Here is a 19,764-nt window from a genome sequence, read left to right on the forward strand (position 1 = left end):
TCCCCCAGCCCATGCTCTGCTCCATCACCAGTTTTTGTTTGTTTGTTTGTTTGTTTTATTAGCTGTGTTGGGTCTTTTTTGCTGTGTGTGGGCTTTCTTTAGTTGCGGTGAGTGGGGGCTACTCTTCGTTGTGGTGTGCAGGCTCCTCATTGCTGTGGCTTCTCTTGTTGTGGAGCTCGGGCTCTAGGCGCATGGGCTTCAGTAGTTGCAGCACATGAGCTCAGTAGTTGTGACGCATGGGCTCTAAAGCGCAAGCTCAATAGTTGTGGCGCGTGGGCTTAGTTGCTCCATGGCATGTGGGATCTTCCTGGAGCAGGGATTGAACCCGTGTCCCCTGCATTGGCAGGCGGATTCTTAACCACTGCGCAACCTAGGAAGCCCCATCACCAGTATTTTATGCTGCTCTTAATCAGTGACCTGGACCCACCAAACCTTCCCAATGCCACCAGTGGACAGCATCAGACACGAAGCATCCTTTAGGACCAGCTCTCCATTGGCCATCTAATTTTTCTGGGCCAGCTCTTTTCCAACAAGCTTGTGAGGAGAGTTCTGCAAGGGCTAATTTCTAAATATATGAAGTAACTGCATAAAGTGCCATCGTATTAAAGTTTTAAGAGTTTAGCCAGGGGACCCATGGGAAAAGTCAAGTTCCCCTCCATGGTAGCCTTGTTTGGTGTTTCTCAGCCCCTGGGGTCTGGCTTAAATGCAGTTTTTGCACCAAAGCACTGCCTGCTCAGAAGCTCAAGGCCGAATCGACCTGGCTCCCGTGTCCAGACATTCCTTGACCCACTTTCCATCCAGGTAGGGAGTTCTGTGATGCTCTTGCTGACTCATATTGAGATCTCTTCCTCTCTTCCTGCCCAGAATTCAGAGGAGGGCTGTCAGATTTATCATCCAGGATTTCTGCTACATGGGAGGAGATGCACTTAATATTCAGGAGGTTCTCAGCACAGGAGATTTTAGGCTCATGGATATGTCTCCATACTCTTCTGTTCTCTTGCTTAGAGAGTGACTGGCCTTGCCTCATGGATAAAGCCAACCCCATCACCCAACCCAAGAAAGCTTCTGCTCACTGTGACCATGGGCCTTTTCTTTTCCTTCTGGAAACTCCACCTGGAAGCCTTTCCTGGCTGCGTGAACCTGCAGCATTCTCCCCTACCCCCACGGTTCAGTGGTCCCCAGGGCACATTCTGTCGAGTTTGCACTAAGCCTCACTCTGCCTTTGTCACCTGGCAACTTTTCACTGACAGTGCCTCGACTCCCGGCCAGGTGGGTAGGGGATCAGGTGAGCAGGACTGGAACCTCAGGGCCTGGGAGGATGACCTTGGGCTGTCACCTGCATAAGAAAGTGTCCCCCTGCAACTCGCTCTTCCCTTCACCCCTCGCCTTCCCCTTTCCCAGTAGGAGCAAAAGCAGAAGGTCTCCTGACCACTGACAAATATGTGTGTTTTCGGTCATGGGAAATCAGGAAGCGGTCCAGGGAAAGGAAACTGCCAGCGTGCTGGCCTGTGGCCTCCAAGGGAGATCCAAGGCTAACGGACAGACCTATAGTCCCCGTGCTTTGTTTGTGTTCAGGGCCAGCCCTCCAAGTCCGTTCAGGGGCTGCCTTGTCTCACACCTTCCTGTGAGTTAGCCAGAGACAGACCCCCACGTCTCCAGTGGCTTGTTCTTATGTTCTTTTTCTTCCTATGCTTAGGACCAATCAAAACCACCAGGAGTCTGAGAAATTGGCGGGGGATGGGGGGAAGGTGGGATAGAGCCTGGGTTTGTGTACGCATCCCTGCCAAGAAACTTAGAGAAAGAAATCAGCAAGTCCAAAGTAAGAAGGGGTCCAGGAGGGATTAAATGCTGTGACAGCCCTAATCCCTGAGAAAAGGAGGCTGCCTGGAGGCAGTGTTGTTGAAAGCCATTCTGTTGAACACTTTCCCTGTGTAGCTGCTTTTGCACGTGACCTCACTTAGTCCCTGCCCCACCCTTTAAAAAGTGTAGGGATTATGGTCCCCATTTTACAGGTCAAGGCACTGAAGTTCAGGAAGCCAGGTAACTTGCTCAGGGTCAGGTGGCTGTGTCAGAACTAAGCTTTGCGCCCAGAACCCCTCCCTCCAGTCCACAGGCACGAGATTCAATTTGAAGACTACAGCCCTCTTCACCTGGTCCCATTTCCCCATCTTCACATCAAAAACCTGCCCACCTTCCCTGCCTCTTTGTCCACTCCTCCCGCCTCCATGCCACCCCCCACACATTCTCAGGACAAACACAGTTGTCTGCCTTGGCCCCCCTGGCCGTGGTGGGACAGGAACAGGTCCCAGAATCCAGGCTCTCGGGGACACCTGGCAGGATCCCGCAGATCCCTAAGCAGCCTCCCAGGGGTCCCGGCACGTGGCTCAGGAGCACAGCCCTCCACCTCAGGTGGAAAGGTGATATTCTCCAGAACCCTGCAGACATGCATACCCCTCCCCACAGTCACCCAAGCCCACCCTCAACCATCTCCCTGACCAGGTGCCCAGCTGTTCTCAGGACTGAGGCAGGCAGAGAAGGAAAGAAAGCTCAGTCCGCCCGCAGCAGGGCAGGCCTCGGGTCCCTTGGCCTCTGCTTGGCTCCCAGCAGCCATGGCCTCCTGCAGGCTTGGCCTCCGCTTCTCGAGCAGACCAGGACAGTGAAGAAGATGAGCTCCAGAGCCAGACAGTCCCGGTCGGGTTCTGGTCTGCTGCCTGCAGGTTCCATGGCTTTGAGCACCGCGGCCCCCTGAACTCCGTTCCCTCACTTGCACAGAAGAGACAGGGATGGCAGCCACCCTCGAGGGCTGTTAGGAGGATCAGATGTGAATGACGTGGGAAGGCTTCCATGGAGGTGCGATGTTTTCCCTGAGCTGTGAGGTCAAGGGCCACGCCTTGGTGTCTCCTGCCTTGGGCCCTGGTTCCTTACACCTCGTCGCTCAGTTGCCTTCGCCAAGGAAAATCCCGCCAGGTGCCCGGATGATACGGAGCTCCACTCATGCACAGAGACTCTCCCTGACCCACAGAGCGTGTTTTACTTGCTTTGGAACAAATGCTCTTGCTTCGGGGATCTGTGGCAGGTTTATCACCAACCAGGAGATCCGATGCCGTATCTCACACAAAACCAGAACAGGATATGGTGATGGTGGTTAAGGTTAGAAAGCCACCTTGAGCTTGGATTAAGCTGGCATCTCTGCCTTCAGATGAGTACAGAGTTGTCGGGTACGCTGGGCCGTCTTAGCCAACATTTGAGGGAAGAGAAAGGCTGTTCACTGGGGTTCTAGCCCTGGCTCTGCTGTGTGAGCTTTGGCAGGTAGTAATCTCTCTGGACTAGTTTCCTCATCTGGAAAATGGGGGTGATGTAGTACCAGGCATCCTACTGAACAGTGCTGGGAGTAACCGTGAACCACGAAGGCCTGGGCACGTGGAGGGGGTGGTACCCTGAGAGGACAGGGCTAGAGCCAGCACCCCGGCTACTGCGGGGCCCTGCGCTCCTTGCTGCACCTCCACCTCTCCAGTGTGGGCAGCTTCTGTTTTTTCTCTCCGGCCGCACCATTTCCTCAGTCCAGAATGCTCGGGGAGAATCCCAGGCTTCTGGTCACCGGTAGGCCCTGGAATCAGGTTCCCCGCTGTGTTCACCACATCTCGGACAGTGTGGCCATCATGGCTTCTAACCACTCCCCCCCACCGCAGCTCCCCACCCCCGCCTGGCCTGCGTGCAGGGAATGTGGTGGGCGAGGAGGGCCTGAGGCAACGCCCGAGGCAGACTGGCTGCACCCAGGGTCCACACCCAGCCTGCCCCCCTCTGGCCAGCTTCCCCCCCCCCCCCGCCCCCCAGGCTGCTTGCCTCAAGCCCTGGTGTGCGTGAGTGGAAGGGAGAGCCAAGGGGAGGAGAGGGGCGGGTCTGAGGCCGGGAGCTGGTGCTCCACGGGGCGGGCGGTCGTGTGGATGGGTGAGGTCAAGAGGGAAGGCCCTCTGGGAGCTGCGTGGGCTGTGCCGGCGTCTGCTGCCCATAACACAGCAGCGTGTGCCCAGGAGGGGGTTTGGGAAGAGAATCTCCGCTCCCAGGCGTAAGCAGGTAAGGGCCCAGAGTGTAGGACCAGCGAGTGGCTGGGGAGGCAGAGAAAGTTAAAGAAGATTCAGTTGCTTGTGCTTTTCCTCGGGACAGGCAAGCAGGTGTTCCTAAGCTGCGGAAGGGTCAGTGCAAAACCTTTTTTGCGAGGAGCCTGGAGACAGGGCATGGCCTAGGATGGGGCACGGCGTGACGGGTGCCTGGTCTCGTTTGACTCAGCCAGGCAGGCACCTGGTCAGGGAGAACCCAGCGGTCCCAGCAGCTGCCCCTCTGTCGCCGTGACCAGCGGCCCCCAGTGTGGCTCGGAGTGCACTGCGCATGCCTCACGGCACTCCAGGAGGGAGGGCTGTTGTCAGCCAGCAGTGTGGGTGGTGAAGCAGGCTTGGGGAGGCTGCGTGGCTTGTCCCAGGACGCACAGACGTGAGCGCTCACCAAGGCAGTGTCTGAGCCACCCCAGAGCGCTAGTTCCCCGTCATACCACACTGCTTTCCCCCATGGGGACATGTGGAGAGGCCGCAGGGCCCCTGGCTCCCCAGCTCTTCACTCCTTCCTTCCCAGTTAGGGCCTCTGCCTCTTGTTCTGGGACGTTGTTGGGGCAGCCAGGGACGCGTGGCCCCTCTAACCAGAAGTGCTCGACGTTAAGCAAACAAAACCAACGTAAATAAGTTGAAATTCAGCCTTGTCACAGTGAAAAGGGTGGGTTTTGGTGTTTGAGGATCACTGGGTGGTCCGTGTGGCCTGAGTGCTGTAAAGCAGCTCTCCCCAGGCGTGCATTTAGGCACGTTTATGAAGCAGTCAGTGGGGCCCTGCAGGACCGGCCTGTGCACAGCTGCATTGTGCCAGGCACCTCTGGAAAGTGTGAAGCCAACCTTTCCACACCTCACCATTGCACAGAGAAAGGCAGGCACCTAATGTTTCATGTGGCTGGTTCTTGAGAGAAATAATAACTACCACCATTTGGGGGCCCTTCCTCCCACAAATGCAAACCATGCTAAGTGTTTCGTGTGCATCCTCTCCAGTCCTCTGCACACCCAACCTGACAGGTGGTACTGTTATGATCCACGTTTCACCAAAGCAGACGTGGTTAAGAGATTACCAGCTGATCTTACCCGCTCATGACTCGGGTCTGTCCAAGCTGTGGAACCTCACTTCAGCCCATTCTGTCCCACCTCCCTGAGTGCTCTTCTTAACTGTTGTCAGCAGGTCCTCCATATTTCACTGAGTGATTTTGTGACATGTGAGCCAAAAAGGCCACTTTAAGCCTGTTGAGCAGGTTGCTGGGATCTAATAAACACGCACAAACAATTGACTGACATTTAAAACGCTGCCTCATTCTGTGACCACATTTCACAGGCAACAAGTACACCTCTTGTTCTGGGCAGGAGGTTGGAAGCCACAGTGAAGGAGTGGGTTGTTACCATTGGTATATCCATAGAGCAGTGCCCTGAAAGTTGACAGTTTTAACTTATTTCCTGTGCTCTGAGCCTGCAAGTGATCACTTTTGGTATATTCAGGATTACCACATTAAGGAAGAATGTGCCTAAGGATGAAAGTAGCTTGGAGACCTTTAAAAAGTTTTATTTCCCAGTCATGAACATCATATGCTATTTGATGTGCATGTGTATGTGTTAGATATACATTTATATGTGATGTGTGTGTGTGTGTGTGTGAGGCACTGGCTAATTCAGGTTTTAAATGAGCAAACCCACCAGGGATCCATTTCAGAAGTGCTCCTTAGACTCGTGATAGTCTCAAATTCAGCTTTGCATGTTTCTCTAGCATTCTGCGGCCCACCGGAATCCTCCGCCGACCCTAACTTGCTTTGGCCCGTTCGTATTCCCTGGTGCTAGTCCTCCCAGGATTAATCAAAGAGAACATAAAGCACCTATAAAACCAAAGCACAAAAACCAACCCCCCAAGGAGTGGCAGGACCTGGGCTCTTTTCTGTTGGGTGCCTGGTGATGGAGGTCTCCGTCACAGGGATCAGCACTCGTTTCCATGGCTGCTTTAATCGTCCCTGTTTCCCAGTTGTCAGAAGAATCTTCGGAACTTGGGAGCCCAGAGTGTCATCTGCCATTAAGACCTTCAACCCCCTCTTCAACCCTTAGTCCCAGTCCCATTCCCAGTGAAGGAGAACCTGGGGTCTTCAGAATCACAGGTCATTCTCTGGTGTCAGTATCCTCGGAGTAGAGGAAGGAAAGCCCTTGCAGCTTTCAGACTCCCCATTTGAGCTTTAGGCTGCATGTGAAAGAAGAAAACAGAATCTGTTCATGCCTGAGAAGAAGCATCCTGCCCCAGCTGCACCATTTGATAACTTCTCTGTGAGAATGCGCATGCTAAACACAAAACCTTCCTCATCCAGAGGACACAGCCCTGCTCCCATGACTTCCTGAGCGGCCTCTGCAAGCCCAGCAAGGCCTACAGCTGGAACATTCTGGTGGCCTCCACGTTGTGAGAGGCCGAAACAGTCCTAGAAGTGTCCTCCGAACGCTTCCATTGGTTTGAGACACCCAGGTAAGGGAGGCAGCCGGCATCTTTCACAAGTTTCCAGAAGTTCTTCCGAAACTTCAGGCCAACAAAGGCATAGAGCACAGGATTAAGGCAGGCGCGCAGGTAGGCGATGCCCTCTGTCACTGTGATGGCGTATTGAAAGCTGGTCATGGATTGGTACTCCCAGCTCGTGCTGCGGACGAGCTTCACGAGGTTGAAGGGCGTCTGGGTCAGCAGGAACACCGCCACCACCAGCAAGATGATCTTCAGAGACTTGTGCTTCTGGAAGCCTCGGGCCTGAAGCAGGGTCTTGATGATGACCGAGTAGCAGACAATCATGGCCAGCAGTGGCAGGAAGAACCCCAGTGACATCTGGATGGCCAGGACCATGGTGAAAATCTTCTCGTTGTGATAGCCGCAGATAGGCTTGTCAAGGTAAAAGATGTTGCCATAGATGATCTGCGGCAAGGAAACCAGCAGGGAAAGCACCCAGATGGACAAGCAGATGGCCTTACCCCAGGCCATCCGCTTGGCCTGCTGGTTGTAGGCCTTGGTGGCCTGAACCACTGCGATGAAGCGGTCCATGGTGATGCAGGTGAGGATGAGCATGGACGTGTAGAAGTTCAAAGTGTAGATGCCCAGCAGGGTTTTGCACATGATGTTGCCGAAGACCCACTCATGGATGCCTGCATAGGCCCAGAAGGGCAGAGTACAGACGAACACCAGGTCAGCCAAGGGCAGGTTCATCAGGAACACATCCGTTAGGCTCTTCAGCTTCTGGTAGAAGATATATATGACCAGCACCAGGGAGTTCCCCACCAGCCCACAGATGAACACCACCACGTACACACAGGGCAGGAAGAACTTGCTGAATTGCAGGAAGTGTTCGTGCTCCTGGCTGCTGTAGTTGGAAGTGTTGAAGAGCCCAGCGTCTACGTAGTCGTAGTCGTACTCGGCCATGGTGTCTGTTCTGATGGACCCCTGGGAGTCAAACCACAAGAATTATATATATATTTGGGGCTGAGGGTGATCCTTCCTGTCTTCCCACTGTCTCATTGCCCACGTTTAGGAAGCAAACAGTCACCTCCTAAACCCACCTACTGTTCTGCTCAGTAACAGTCCAGTATACTGGGGACAGCCAGTTCTGCGGGGAAACTGCTCAGACAGGACGAGGGACCCTTCACTAGCCCTAAAATTCTCAAGATCTCACCCATCTGGGAGACAACATGTAACTGACCCACCCACATTCCTTAAAATCCTGCTCTGAGCGGCCTTGGAAGTGAGGGTCTCCACGTGGTGAAGTGGGAACAGTGTCCTTTTGGAGGAGCTGTGCTGCTTTTCAGTAGGGGGGGGGTTGTCTTCATCTGCCCACGCCTTGCAGCAGCAGGTGCTCACCCAGCCTGTGCCCTGTCTTCTAGTTAAGTTGGCCCCTGCACTACGAGTTGTGAAAGCGAAGGCCGTATCCCCCTTCCAGGGGGTCCACCACCAAGGAGACTCCTGGGGACCAAGAGGTGTTTGGTCCTTTCTGCCTGAGTGGGCCATCCATCCTGCCTCGTCCTGCGGCGATGGGGAGACAGGGCAGGGAAGAGCCCAGGCTGCCCAGTGCTTTGGCCGATTGGCTTTCCGACCAGGGAACTGGACAGTTCTCCTCTCGCCCAACCCCAGCCTTCCCCTTCATCACCTGTCATGGGGGGGTATGACATTCCACCCTCAGGGCCTCTTTGATCTTCAGGAATCTCTTAAAAGGTGAATTCCCCCAGAAGGCAACATCGTGCCCCGCCAGCTTTGGGCTGCTAGGTTAAGAGGGTCAGACGATGTATGCGTGCTACTGCCTCACATGGGGACAAAAACATATTCTTCATTATTTAGGATGTGACATTGAAAGTAATATCAAATCTCCATTATTGTTTGACTTACTCTTGCCTTTAAAAAAAATTCTCCTGCTAAGGCTGTTGCTGCATCCTTAGGCTGGCATTGCAGTTTCCTCAAAGGACCCACGCAGATTCATTTGTAGTAATTGGTCAACTTAAACAGTATTTAACAGATTGGGACGGCACAGTTCTGTGCAGATAGAGTATTAAAAATTACTTTCCCTTCTAGAAATGTTAAAACCATTCATTTCTTTATTGTCTCTAACCTATGTTGATTTGTGAAAATTAAAAAAGAAAGTAATATATACAACTTGAAAATAGTAAATGATAAAATAAGCAAAGTATAATTTAGGCATAAAATAGAATATGACTGAAATGTTGAGGAAGTGCCTTTAACGATTTTGGAAAATGCAATACATTTTTTAAAAATTTTTATTGGCGTATAGGTGATTTACAATGTTGTGTTAGTTTCAGGTATACAACAAAGTGAATCAGTTATACATATACATATATCCAGTTTTGTTTTGTTTTTTAGGTTCTTTTCCCATATAGGCCATTACAGAGTATCAAGTAGAGTTCCCCGTGCTAAACGGCAGGATCTTATTATCTGTTGTATATGTGGTATGTATATGTCAATCCCAGTCTCCCAATTTATCCCTCCCCCCAGAAAATGGAATATGTTTAATTTGCTGAAAACAATGTAAGCACAAAGTAGATATGCAAGATAATATTGGCTGTTACTATTACAATGATTAGATGACAGAGTGAATGTACAATCGATCATGATTTTCAACCTTCTTTGATCATAAGCCTCTTTGAGAGTCTCATAAAAGATGCAGATCGTTTCCCTCCGTGATAATGTACACACATGCCTGTAATCCCGGGGGTTCGTGAGCTCTTTAAATCCCTCCGCCTTGTATTCTATGGACCTTGTTTAAGAATCTGTGATAATGGGGGGGGAATGAATTGGGAGATTGGAATACCAAATTGTACACTCTAAATATATGCAGTTTATTGTCTGTTAACTTATCTCAATAAAAGTTCTTAAAGAAAAACAGCAAAAAAAAAAATCTATGATAAGCTATATGATTTTGACTATATTTTTTAAAACATAGAAAAATGATCAGATTTTATCAGCAGTTCACCCCTGGCTGATAGGGGTGTAACTTATTTCCCTTCCTCCTTTATATTTTTCTATATTTTCTGAAGTTGCTACAGTTGTATATTAACGTATGTGGAGAAAAGAAAGTAAACCATAATCTAAGATAACAGTCTGTCTTACAAAATGGAAAAGAAACAAAAGAAAAACAGAAAAGGAGATTAGTCAGTGAACACACACAGTGACTAGACTCTCCTTATCTCCTAGGGAGAGTCTGATTATGCCATTGCTGTCAGCATGCTCTTACAAACATCATCTTACAGAACCAGCGTAAGTCATAATCCTCTCCTCTAACCCTTATGGCAGCAAATGGCAGAGACAGAATTTGAGCCAAGAGCAATTGAGCTCGAAAGCCTGGGTGTTTGACACCATACCGCACTGCAGACAAGACTCTGAGAATCCAAAAACCTGGGGTTAGCCCCTCTTTTAACTATAAAGAAGAAGACAAATGACTCACCAGTAGAGATGCTCTTTCAGTTTGTTCGACAGATGAGGTTGCTCACAGAAGCAAGGTCTGCCTCTGCCTGTGTGATGTGGTCCGTGTTTCCGTTGAGTAATTTTTAAGAGCGCTCAGTTGGTGATTATAGGAGACCCAGCCCTCCCCCACCTTGCAGATCAGAATCCACATGACCAGCCTGCACCCATATAATTTCAGGGTCAAAGGGACTAAGCAGTGACTCTGATGCTGTATACCTCCTGCAACCTGGCGGGGGTCTTACTCTTTGCCAGGATCTGAGAGGGTTTTAATTTGTAAACTGAAGGGGAGCAATAAGCAGGTCTGGCACTGTTGGTCCACTGAAGATGGTGGCATTTGTACCCTAAAATTATTTCATTCACTAGTCATGTGTCTCTTTGGAGCAGTTTGGGTCTGGATCAATGCAAGGTTGATGCTATGGCCTGTGTTCTGTGGGTGCATGCAGCTCCAGTGTAAGTGACAGCCCTGATCCTCACAGCAGTCCCGCAAGTAGGTATTACACCATTTTATAGATGCGAATACAGAGGAACGTAGCCAAAGAACACCCCCACGGACTCACAGCTAATAACTGCCACTTCCAGGATACAAACAAGGTCTCTGTCATTGCCAGACCAATGGACTGGATGGCTTCTAGATGATGGGTCTGCCAGAGGGCCAGACACAGCCCTGCCTCCTAAACCCACACCACGGGCAGTGCCCACTGCCCTGCTTGTGCTGCCTAGAATCCACAGTGAACAGGCTGAACCAAGTTCTGAGGGTCAAAGCACCCACCTTTCTGAAAGAAATCTTTTGAGACAAGGCATTCCTTCACAGTAAGCTAGCCAGACATTTTGGAATCTTTAAAGCTTGGAGAGGTGAGTTTTTTCCAGAGACAAGCCAACTGTGTCATTTAGGAGTGACGTTAGAAGGACCTGAACCTTGTCAAACACACTGACTCGGTCCTGCTTCTGCCTCTCAGCAATCACTTATCCTCCATGGAGAAAAACAGGCCTCGGCCTGGTGCCCTCTGTGACCGTGTACGTGCTTGGGAGGGAGGGCTGATGTGTGTCTTAGAGCATGACCGTACTTGTCATAACCATTCTCCAAATGGAAGGTTCTCCAATGGAAAACTTGTAATTAAATTAGAGGAACAGAGCCCCTCACAATTCGGGGGCCAAAATTTTATTTCAACTACTTTACAAAGTGCCTTTTGTTGTTTTCTAATTTGTAGTGCTCATTGCTTATCTTTGAAACAGAACTCTGAGCTTCTTAAAGGCAAGTACCCAGTCATGTGTCTTGGGGTTTTTCCCAGAACATGCGAACATTTCCTAAACAGAATTGGGGGAAGAATAAGAGGGCCGTGGCAGCCATGCCCACCACAGATTCTCTCGGGAGTCAGACTGTGTTGACCTGCTCCCTCTTTCTGAACACCTGACGTTCTGGAGCCAGAGCCCTGGTTGGGACGACAGTTCCAGGACCCAGGGATGAGGCCGTTGCTGCTGGGAGAGGAGTACTGCCAGGCGGTGGCGGGTGGTGGGAGCTGTGGAGGATGAGTGGAAAGATGCTCAGAAAAGCAGCCTAAGCAGAGGGCAGCAGGCAGCAGGCCGTTTGTGAGGACGGGCGTGTGGGTCTGTGTGTTTTGGTCTGCCCATAGTTGCCAGGTAATCAGAAATCAAAATCAGAAGCTCTCTTCTTCACTTGGTTTTTTGGCAGAAAGGGAGCCAGTGACTAAAAGAAAAACTATTAGGAGTTTAATAGTAAAATAAAAAGATGCGCCAAGCCCCACAGTGAATGTGGCCCATGGCATGGCTCAGCCTCTCCTTCCAAACCCGACTGTTCAGTAGAGGCTCCTGGGGTGACAGGCATGTCCTGTGTCTGCACGTCCAACACGGCGGGCACTAACTCCTGTGGCTGTCGGGCACCTGAAGTGTGGCTAGTGCAACCACAGAGTCAAGCTTTTAGTTTTGTTTTAATGCTGGTGAGTTTGAGTTTAAGCAGCCGCATGAGACCAGTGGCAGCGTATTGGGACAGGGCAGTTGTAAACCAAAGATCTCTTCAGTTCACAGGAGACCCCATGTGACAAGCAGAGCTGCACTGCTAACTGTGCTGGCTTAGCGAGGCAGAGGGGTGGATGGAGCCCTCCGAGGAAGGCTGTTAGCAGGACATTCAGGCCATGAGGCTCTCTAGGCTCTGTGCCTTCCTCAGCCAACCTGAACAGCCAGAGAATCTGCTCCCCAGGCAATTGGCAGGATTAAAGTTAAAGAAAAAAGAGGCTGGGGCATTTTGATTTGTGACAGAAAAGTACTGTAGATTCCAGCTGCAGAGACTGAGCTGGAGGGACCCCAGCTGTGACTCTTCATCCAGGCAGGCATGGACCCTTGGACCCTCGTCCAGGCAGGCATGGACCCTTTGCAGGGGACTTCCTCATTGTCCTTGCTCATGGTCACAACTTTATTCTTACTTGGTTCCAGAGCGGAGTGAGCCTTGTCCTTGGGGGCATTTGGGACAGAAAACCACCTTGGCTGTGTGCAAGGCTGGTGCCCAGGACAAATGTGGCAGGTGTGGCCAAGATGACCACCCTGAGAGGGTGGAGCAAGTTGACCAATATACGTGCCTCAGGGCAGGTTCAGCTTGACTGACCACAGGCTCAGGGATGGAAACTCAGATGGACAAGGAAGGGGTGACGTGCCTCAGCCACGAGAGGCCACCATAGCCATCAGTAAGCTCCCATGGCCAGAGCAAGTGAAGGAGGAAGGTCCCTTGTGGGCAGTGAGTTTGTCTCACATCTTTTCTGAGACAAACACCTCAATGGCAACAAAAGGAGATAGGGTGCCCCCTAGTGGCCTTGCCTTTGTTCCCTGTCATTCTCAAACTTAAAAATCTTTGACATCTTCCAACAGAGTTGCTTAAATATTTTCTACTGTAGCCCACAGTCAGAAATTTATCCAGGTGTATATGTGTGTACACATAAAGTCAAGCAAGAGCCTCATAAAACAATACTTATGCTTACCCCATGCAATATCATGCAAAAATGTGTTGATATTTTCTATTCTATGTCTTTTAATATTTATCATAACTTACTAAGTTGATTCACAACTCACTGAATGGGTACCATAACCCACAGGTTGAAAAGCCATTGAAAGGGAGCTCTGTGTCCCTAATCATTACCTTTGAGACTGCATCACCCACCCATGCACACTCCCACCTCCCCTTCCCACCTCATGAAGCTCCCCCATGCAGGGCCTCAGCCAGGACTAGCAGGGGTTGCAGGGGATACTTGCAGGTAATAGGGTTGTCTGTGTCGTTATGGTCAGAGAGGTGGGGAGATGGAGGAGGAGAGGGAATAATAGATTAGGACATCTTTTTTTTTTTTTGGCTGTACCGCACGACTTGTGGGATCTTAGTTCTGCAACCAGGGATCGAACCCATGCCCCCTGCAGTGGGAACACAGAGTCCCAACCACTGGACCACCAGGGAATTCCTGACATCTTTTATTCTTTTTTTTTTAAGGTGTTTACTTTTTATTTGTTTGTTTATTTAGGCTGCATTGGGTTATTTATTTACTTATTTAGGCTGCAGTGGGTCTTTGTTGCTGCATGCAGGCTTTCTCTAGTTGCAGAGAGCGGAGGCTACTCTTTGTTGTGGTGCATGGGCTTCTCATTGCGGTGGCTTCTCTTATTGTGGAGCACGGGCTCTAGGCTTGTGGGCTTAAGTAGTTGCAGCATGTACGTTCAGTAGTTGTGGCGTGCATGCCCTAGCGTGCACCGGCTTACTTGCTCTGAGGCATGTGGGATCTTCCCAGACCAGGGATCAAACCCGTGTCTCTTGCATTGGCAGGCGGATTCTTAACCACTGTGCTACCAGGGAAGTCCTCTTCTATTCTTTTTTTTTTTTTACTTTTTTTTTTTTTTTTTTTTTTTTTTTTTTAGCTCTTTATTGGAGTATAGTTGCTTTACACTCTTGTACTAGTTTTTGAGGTACACCAAAGTGAATCAGCTATATTTATACACATATCCCCATATTATTCTTAATGCAGGAAAATTGAGAGAATCAACCAGTTTTCAGAGTTCATTTCATCATATGTATTTATCTTTCTCATTTATGGTACCTGCACTTTGGACAAGGATGAGAGCAAATGAAACGAGTCAGGCCTGAGTGGCCTTGGGCCCGTCTCCTCTCCCCTAGGCCCCTGCCTCCCCAGCCATGAAGTGGAGGTTGGACTGGATGGTCCTTTGAGCTCTTTCTCCCACTGATGTTCTGTGGTGGGAGTGGGGGATTCTGGAAGCCCGTGGTTGGAAGACGAACAGAAGGAGGTGTTGGACTGGGAGGAGGTCAGAGGTGGGCTGGCTGGGGAAGAAAGGGAGTGACAAGGCTTGCCCTTGGTGGCAGCAGGCACTTCAGGACATGTTCTTGCTGCACCTTTCCTGGGGAAGAGTGGGGAAGGCTGAGGGCAGCAGCTGCTGACCAGAGTGAGCCCACCTCTTTTCCAGCCAGTAAAATGCCTTCTCCAAGTCCTTTGAAACTTACAGCCTTTTGAAGCCAGCAGAAACTGGAGTCCATCTCGTTCCATCTCCTCCCATTTAGAGAGGAGAAATCTGAGGTCTCAGAGGAGGAAGGGGCTCGCCCAGAGTCACAGTTAGTCATAAAGCCAAGACTAGAACCACCTTGGAGTGATATCCACCCCAACCCTGGACCCGTACCGCCTCCCATGCCCTCTGGAGCCACAGTGAGCTCCAGCCAGAGGGAGCCCACTGCTCAGGCCTCAGGGCGCTCAGCCCCCAAGGAAAGGGTGTTCGCGAGAGCGGGCTCTCCCACTTGTCCTGGGCTGACGTAGACTTGTGCAGACAGCCCTGGCCGGACACCTGGGCGCTAGTGGGCATCGGATTATCTGGGCAGCCCTGGAGGCCCCTGTGGCAGCTGCCACCTCCACCCCCTCGCAGCAGCGCCCTAAGCAGCTTGTCACGGCCCGCAGCCTCAGCACTCCAGCAGTAGACAGGAGCGAGCTGGGAAACGGGGCCATATGTCAGAGCAAGCAGCTGCCCAGCCTGGTGGGTAGCAGGCGTGATGTTCAGCTATCTGAATGAAGCCATGCCTCGAGCTCAGAGATTTCCAGAGTGGGCAGAGACCTCTCCCTGTGCAGTGCTGTCCTCCAGACAGAGAAGCTTTCTGAGTTGGCAGCGATAGTCTGCTTTGTGTCTGAGAGGATCCCATTCGAGGTAAAGGTGCTGCAGTTTGTGCCCAGATGCGGCTCTGCTAACCCAGTGTCCGCCACTCCCTGTGTGACTCGGGGTCTTCCTCCTTCGGGATCTGTTGCCGATTCTTTTCTCGACTTCATCAGCATTCCCTATGCCCTTTTATCCTGAATTTACACACTGATGATTTACTCCCCCACATATATTTCTTAGCAAGTAGCAGAGATGTTCTTTGGTTCCTGCACACGGCAGTGACCTGTCCTTTGGGGCAGGGAAAGCCCAGCGTGACCAGGGTTATGACAGGTGGGTGACAGGGAGGAGTATGGGATGCGGGAGCATGGGGGATGGGAGCGGGCTGCAGGTGCCGCGTGTGTCACAGCCCCTGGGGTAAGGCCGCTGGTCACCTCCCCCAAACTCTTGGTGCGTTGTGGTTGCTGCAGGTGCACTGCGTGTTGCACAGATGTTCCTGTCCCCAGAGCTGACAGCCAGGACAGGCTTAGGCAAGACGCCCTGAATTTTGCCAACTCTGAACCACCCCTCTTTGCATCCACATGGAGAGTGCCTGGGTGCTCCAGGGACCTTCCCGGGGTCCTGCTGAGTGAGTAAGGAGCCTCGGGCCTCAGACACAGGACGTAGACTGTGGGGGACGGGACTTGCTTCCCCTCCCCGTGGGTGGGTTGTGCACCGTCCATTGTTAGCGCCTCTCCCCGTGGAAGGATGAGCCTCCCGCCCCAGCTGTGGCGTGTTTGGCAGTGAAATGTGAGCAGCAGTGTGGTGAGAACCATTTCCGCGCAGAGGCGATGGCCACCACCTCCAGGCAGAAGCTCTGTGAGCATTAGGGTCTGGCCAGTGTGCTCTCCTGTATTTCTGATGTCTCAGAGATGATGTTACATCCTCAGCTCACCTGAGCTCTGGGATTCAGGATCTGTTCATTCACCGAGAAAGCTGCAGAGCCCCTCTCCAGGCATCACACCTGGCCGCAGCCCATTCAGCGCTCTCAGACGAGCACGCCCGTTTCCCAGCATAAGTCATCCGTCCACGCTGGGTGGAACCGTGAACCTGGTGCCTGAGTGGGTGTGAAGGTAGGTGGGGAGGGCCCTCTGGACGCCTGCTGTCAGCCGCTGACCTCACGTGTGCTGCTGTATGTGCTGAGGCCTCCTTCCAGCCAGGCTGCAGCTGTGTGTCCCTGCCTCGGTGGAGCACACCTGTGGGGTGGGGCCCACGCCCACCTCGCGTGTGCTGTGCAGTGCTGAGCCGCCGCTCAGCACCCGCTCAGCAGTAGGCAAGGTGAGGGTAGAGCAGGTCTGGGTTCACACATGGTCACGCAGGGCCGCAGGGGTTAAGTGAGTGTGCCTGGGGGCCAGGCTGGGGAGAGCCCGGGGTGCAGGTAGGGGGTGAGATCGGGGAGCAGAACTGGGTGAGGGCATGGTGGGGCCTATTGACTTCACCCCAGAGACATCCGGGGAGAGCCTGCCGGGACAGTTGAGAAGGGAATTATCCAGCGTTTTGTGAAGAAGCCTTGCTGGGCGGGAGATCTTCCTCCTATTAACCCCTTCCCACGGGGCAGATCAGCACATCTTTTCCCTTTTACTGGATCTAGGCTCTTCTCAGGCAGCACTGGACACTGGCGCTGGTTGGGCTTGAGATCCCTGAGCTCATTTAAGCCATCGGCCGCTCTGGGTGTGGGGCCCGGCAAGATGAGCCCTGAGCTGGAGTCAGGGTGTCTGTTTCTGGCCCTGCCTCTCAGGACCTGCCTGGACCTTGGTGTCCCTATCAGTAAAGTGTGGGCGCTGACATCTGCCAGTCTAGAGTTAAAATTTAATAGATGTTTTTGCTGCAAGACATCTCAGCGCTTTGAATGTACAGCTTAAGAATGCCATGAGTTTCTAAGAAAGAGTGCAGAGTTCTCCTCCTCTGGCACTGCTGTTCCACAGAGCACACTTTGGGAACCATGGTACCACTCTACGGCCAAGCAGCTACCTCAGCTGGTTCTCTCCACAGCGGACAGTGGGTTGTGAGGGACGAGGAGACGTGGCGTGGGTCTGCCCTCTTTGTGCAAGGCTCTGTCCCACGACCTTCCTCTCAGCCCATGCTGCTTGTGCAGCTCCGGGTACCTGCCCCATCAGCTCTGGGTGCCTGTCCTTGTTCCCCAGAGACGGCCCAGAGCAGGCTCTTATAGTCAGGGGCTGGCGCTGAGAAGGCAGCATCAGTGGTGCTGGAAACTTGCCCTGTGGCTGTAGCCCTGCTGGCGTGGGACAGGAGCCTGGTCCATTTGTGCTGTGGTCTCCCCTCCACACTCACCGGGAAGACATCGGGAAAGTCACTGCAGCCCTGTTGTCTCCCTCCCCACCCCCACCCTGTCCTGCCTGCCTGCGCCTGGCACCCGTGGCTCTCCACCCACAGAGCCTGCGGGGCCTCCGTCCTGGCCTTCGTGATTGAAGGGTTCCCCGTGCGTCCTGAGGTTGACGACTGGACTCCAAGACTACAGGCCTCAGAATGCGGGACCCCGTGTGCTGATAGCTAACTTGCTGTGTTCTTATTTGTGACATTTCAGGGACACCACTTCCAACTCGCTAACCCCTGAGGACACTGAAGACATGCCCGTGGGGCAGGATGCTGAAATCTGCTTGCTGAAGTCGGGAGAACTGATGTAAGTGACAGGCCTCTGAGCTGGACTTCTCAGGGTGTCACATTTGGGGAGGAGGAACACGAGGGCAGGCCTGACCTTCCAGTGCCCCAGCTGGAAAGCACATCGGTGGCTCAGATTGGGCACCCATGGTGGCTTTCACGTTTGTGCTTCTTTTTCTTTTTCTTTTCTTTTTTAGGTAAAATTTATATATAGCCAAATTCCCCCTTTTTAGCGTACAGTGCTTGGGTTTTGACAGATAATACAGTGTAATCACCAGTCATCTACTGGCCCCCATGTCCAGCTCAGCCAGTGGCTCATTACAATCTTAGACCTCAGTGCCCAACCAGCTCCACTCCCAGTTCTGCCTAAGAGGAAACCTAGATCCAGAAAAGAAAACTGATTGGCCCCCATGTGAATGGAGTGAAGATATAGAACAGTTCCATCACTGCAGAAAGCTCCCCCTGTCCCTTTGTAGTCACCTCTGTGCCCTGTGTTCTTCCTTTTTGAAAATAACTTTTTCTTATTGTAAGAAAATTTTCCTTGTAGAAAATCAGGAAACAGATTAAGCAAACCACTTAAGCATATAGCCTTCCAGTCTTACTTATACTTATATACATAATTTTTCAACATAGATAAGTATTGTACTTCTACATCTCATTCTATAGTCTTTTCAAACTAATATTGCGTGGATATTTCCCCATGTCATTCCTTTTCTCCAGTGTTGTGACCAGTGGCTATATGATTGCATTATGGTCACTGAGTATATTCAGTCACTTATCCACAGATATTTATGCAGCACCTGCTATGTGCTAGATACTGTTCTAGGTCCTTAGAGCACGTCTGTGAACAAAACAAAGATTTCTGCTCTCATGTTCAGTTTACATTCCAGCAGGGGCTGACAGACAATAAACATCAGTAAATAAGTAAATTATATAGTATGTTACAAGGTGGTGCTTGCTATGGAACAGACACAAAGAGTAGGATAAGTGGGGAGAGGTTTCAATTTAAATAGAGGACACTAAGAAGGTAAGACTTGAAGGGGTTGCCATGCAGATATGGGAGGGAACAGCATTCAGGCAGAAGGAACAGTCAGTGCAAAGGCCCTGGGGCAGGATGGTGTCTGGTGTCTTCGAGGAATAGTGAAAGCGCCAGTGTGACTGAAGCAGAAAGAGCAAGGGAGACTAGGTCAGAGAGGACACAGGGCCCACGTCAAATCAGGCTTTCTTGGCTATTGTAAGGACTTTGGCTTTTAACCTGAGGGAAATGGGAGCTTTAAAGTTAGATTTGGAACAGAACTATGACTTAATCTAATTTACATTAGAAAGGGGGTCACTCTGGTTGCCATGTGGAGAATGACTATGGAGGGATGGGGGAGACCAGTAGAATTTACATTTGGGACAAGAGTCCTGTAGACAACAGACTTCTTTTTTTTTTTAAGCTCTCTATTGGAATATAATTGCTTTACACTCTTGTACCAGCTTATGAGGTACACCAAAGTGAATCAGCTGTATTTATACACATATCCCCATATCCCCTCCCTCCCACAACTGCCCCCCACCCTCCCCGTCCCGGCCCTCTAAGGCATCACCCATCATCGAGTTGATCTCTCTTTGTTATACAGCAACTTCCCACTAGCTCTCTATTTTACACTTGGTAGTATCTGTATGTCTATGCTACTCTCTCACTTCGTCCCAGCTTCCCCTTCGCCCCCCACCCCCTCAACCCCGTGTCCTCCAGTCCATTCCCTGCATCTGCATCCTTATTCTTGTCCTGTCACTGGGTTCATGACAACAGACTTCTTTTACTTAAGATTATATTTGAGCAGAGGTACCAAACCCTTGATTTCTTTTTATTAGCATCTCCTTTGGCAAGACTAAGTATTGTCCTCTCACTGAACAGAT

The 19,764-nt window shown here is 51.3% G+C and overlaps 2 protein-coding genes across 5 annotated transcripts in view; one reads left to right on the plus strand and one right to left on the minus strand.

Moving 5' to 3' along the window:
* The window catches only part of FYCO1 (FYVE and coiled-coil domain autophagy adaptor 1), a 79,874-nt gene that overhangs the window by 38,038 nt on the left and 22,072 nt on the right, over positions 1 to 19,764 (plus strand). For 2 of the 4 annotated variants that reach the window (XM_057704435.1, XM_057704438.1), the window contains exon 15: positions 17,789 to 17,884. In XM_057704435.1, coding sequence (XP_057560418.1) covers positions 17,789 to 17,884 — 96 coding nt within the window. The other 2 variants (XM_057704436.1, XM_057704437.1) reach the window with 2 other exon arrangements.
* CXCR6 (C-X-C motif chemokine receptor 6) lies at positions 6,487 to 10,130 on the minus strand. The gene is made up of 2 exons (XM_057704440.1): positions 10,046 to 10,130; positions 6,487 to 7,539 (listed from the first exon to the last, which is right to left on the minus strand). The coding sequence occupies exon 2, from the start codon at positions 7,516 to 7,518 to the stop codon at positions 6,487 to 6,489; it is 1,032 nt and encodes a 343-aa protein (XP_057560423.1). The 5' UTR covers positions 7,519 to 7,539; positions 10,046 to 10,130.

The sequence above is a fragment of the Hippopotamus amphibius genome, chromosome 13 (assembly GCF_030028045.1).
Source record: "Hippopotamus amphibius kiboko isolate mHipAmp2 chromosome 13, mHipAmp2.hap2, whole genome shotgun sequence".
NCBI lineage: Eukaryota > Metazoa > Chordata > Mammalia > Artiodactyla > Hippopotamidae > Hippopotamus > Hippopotamus amphibius.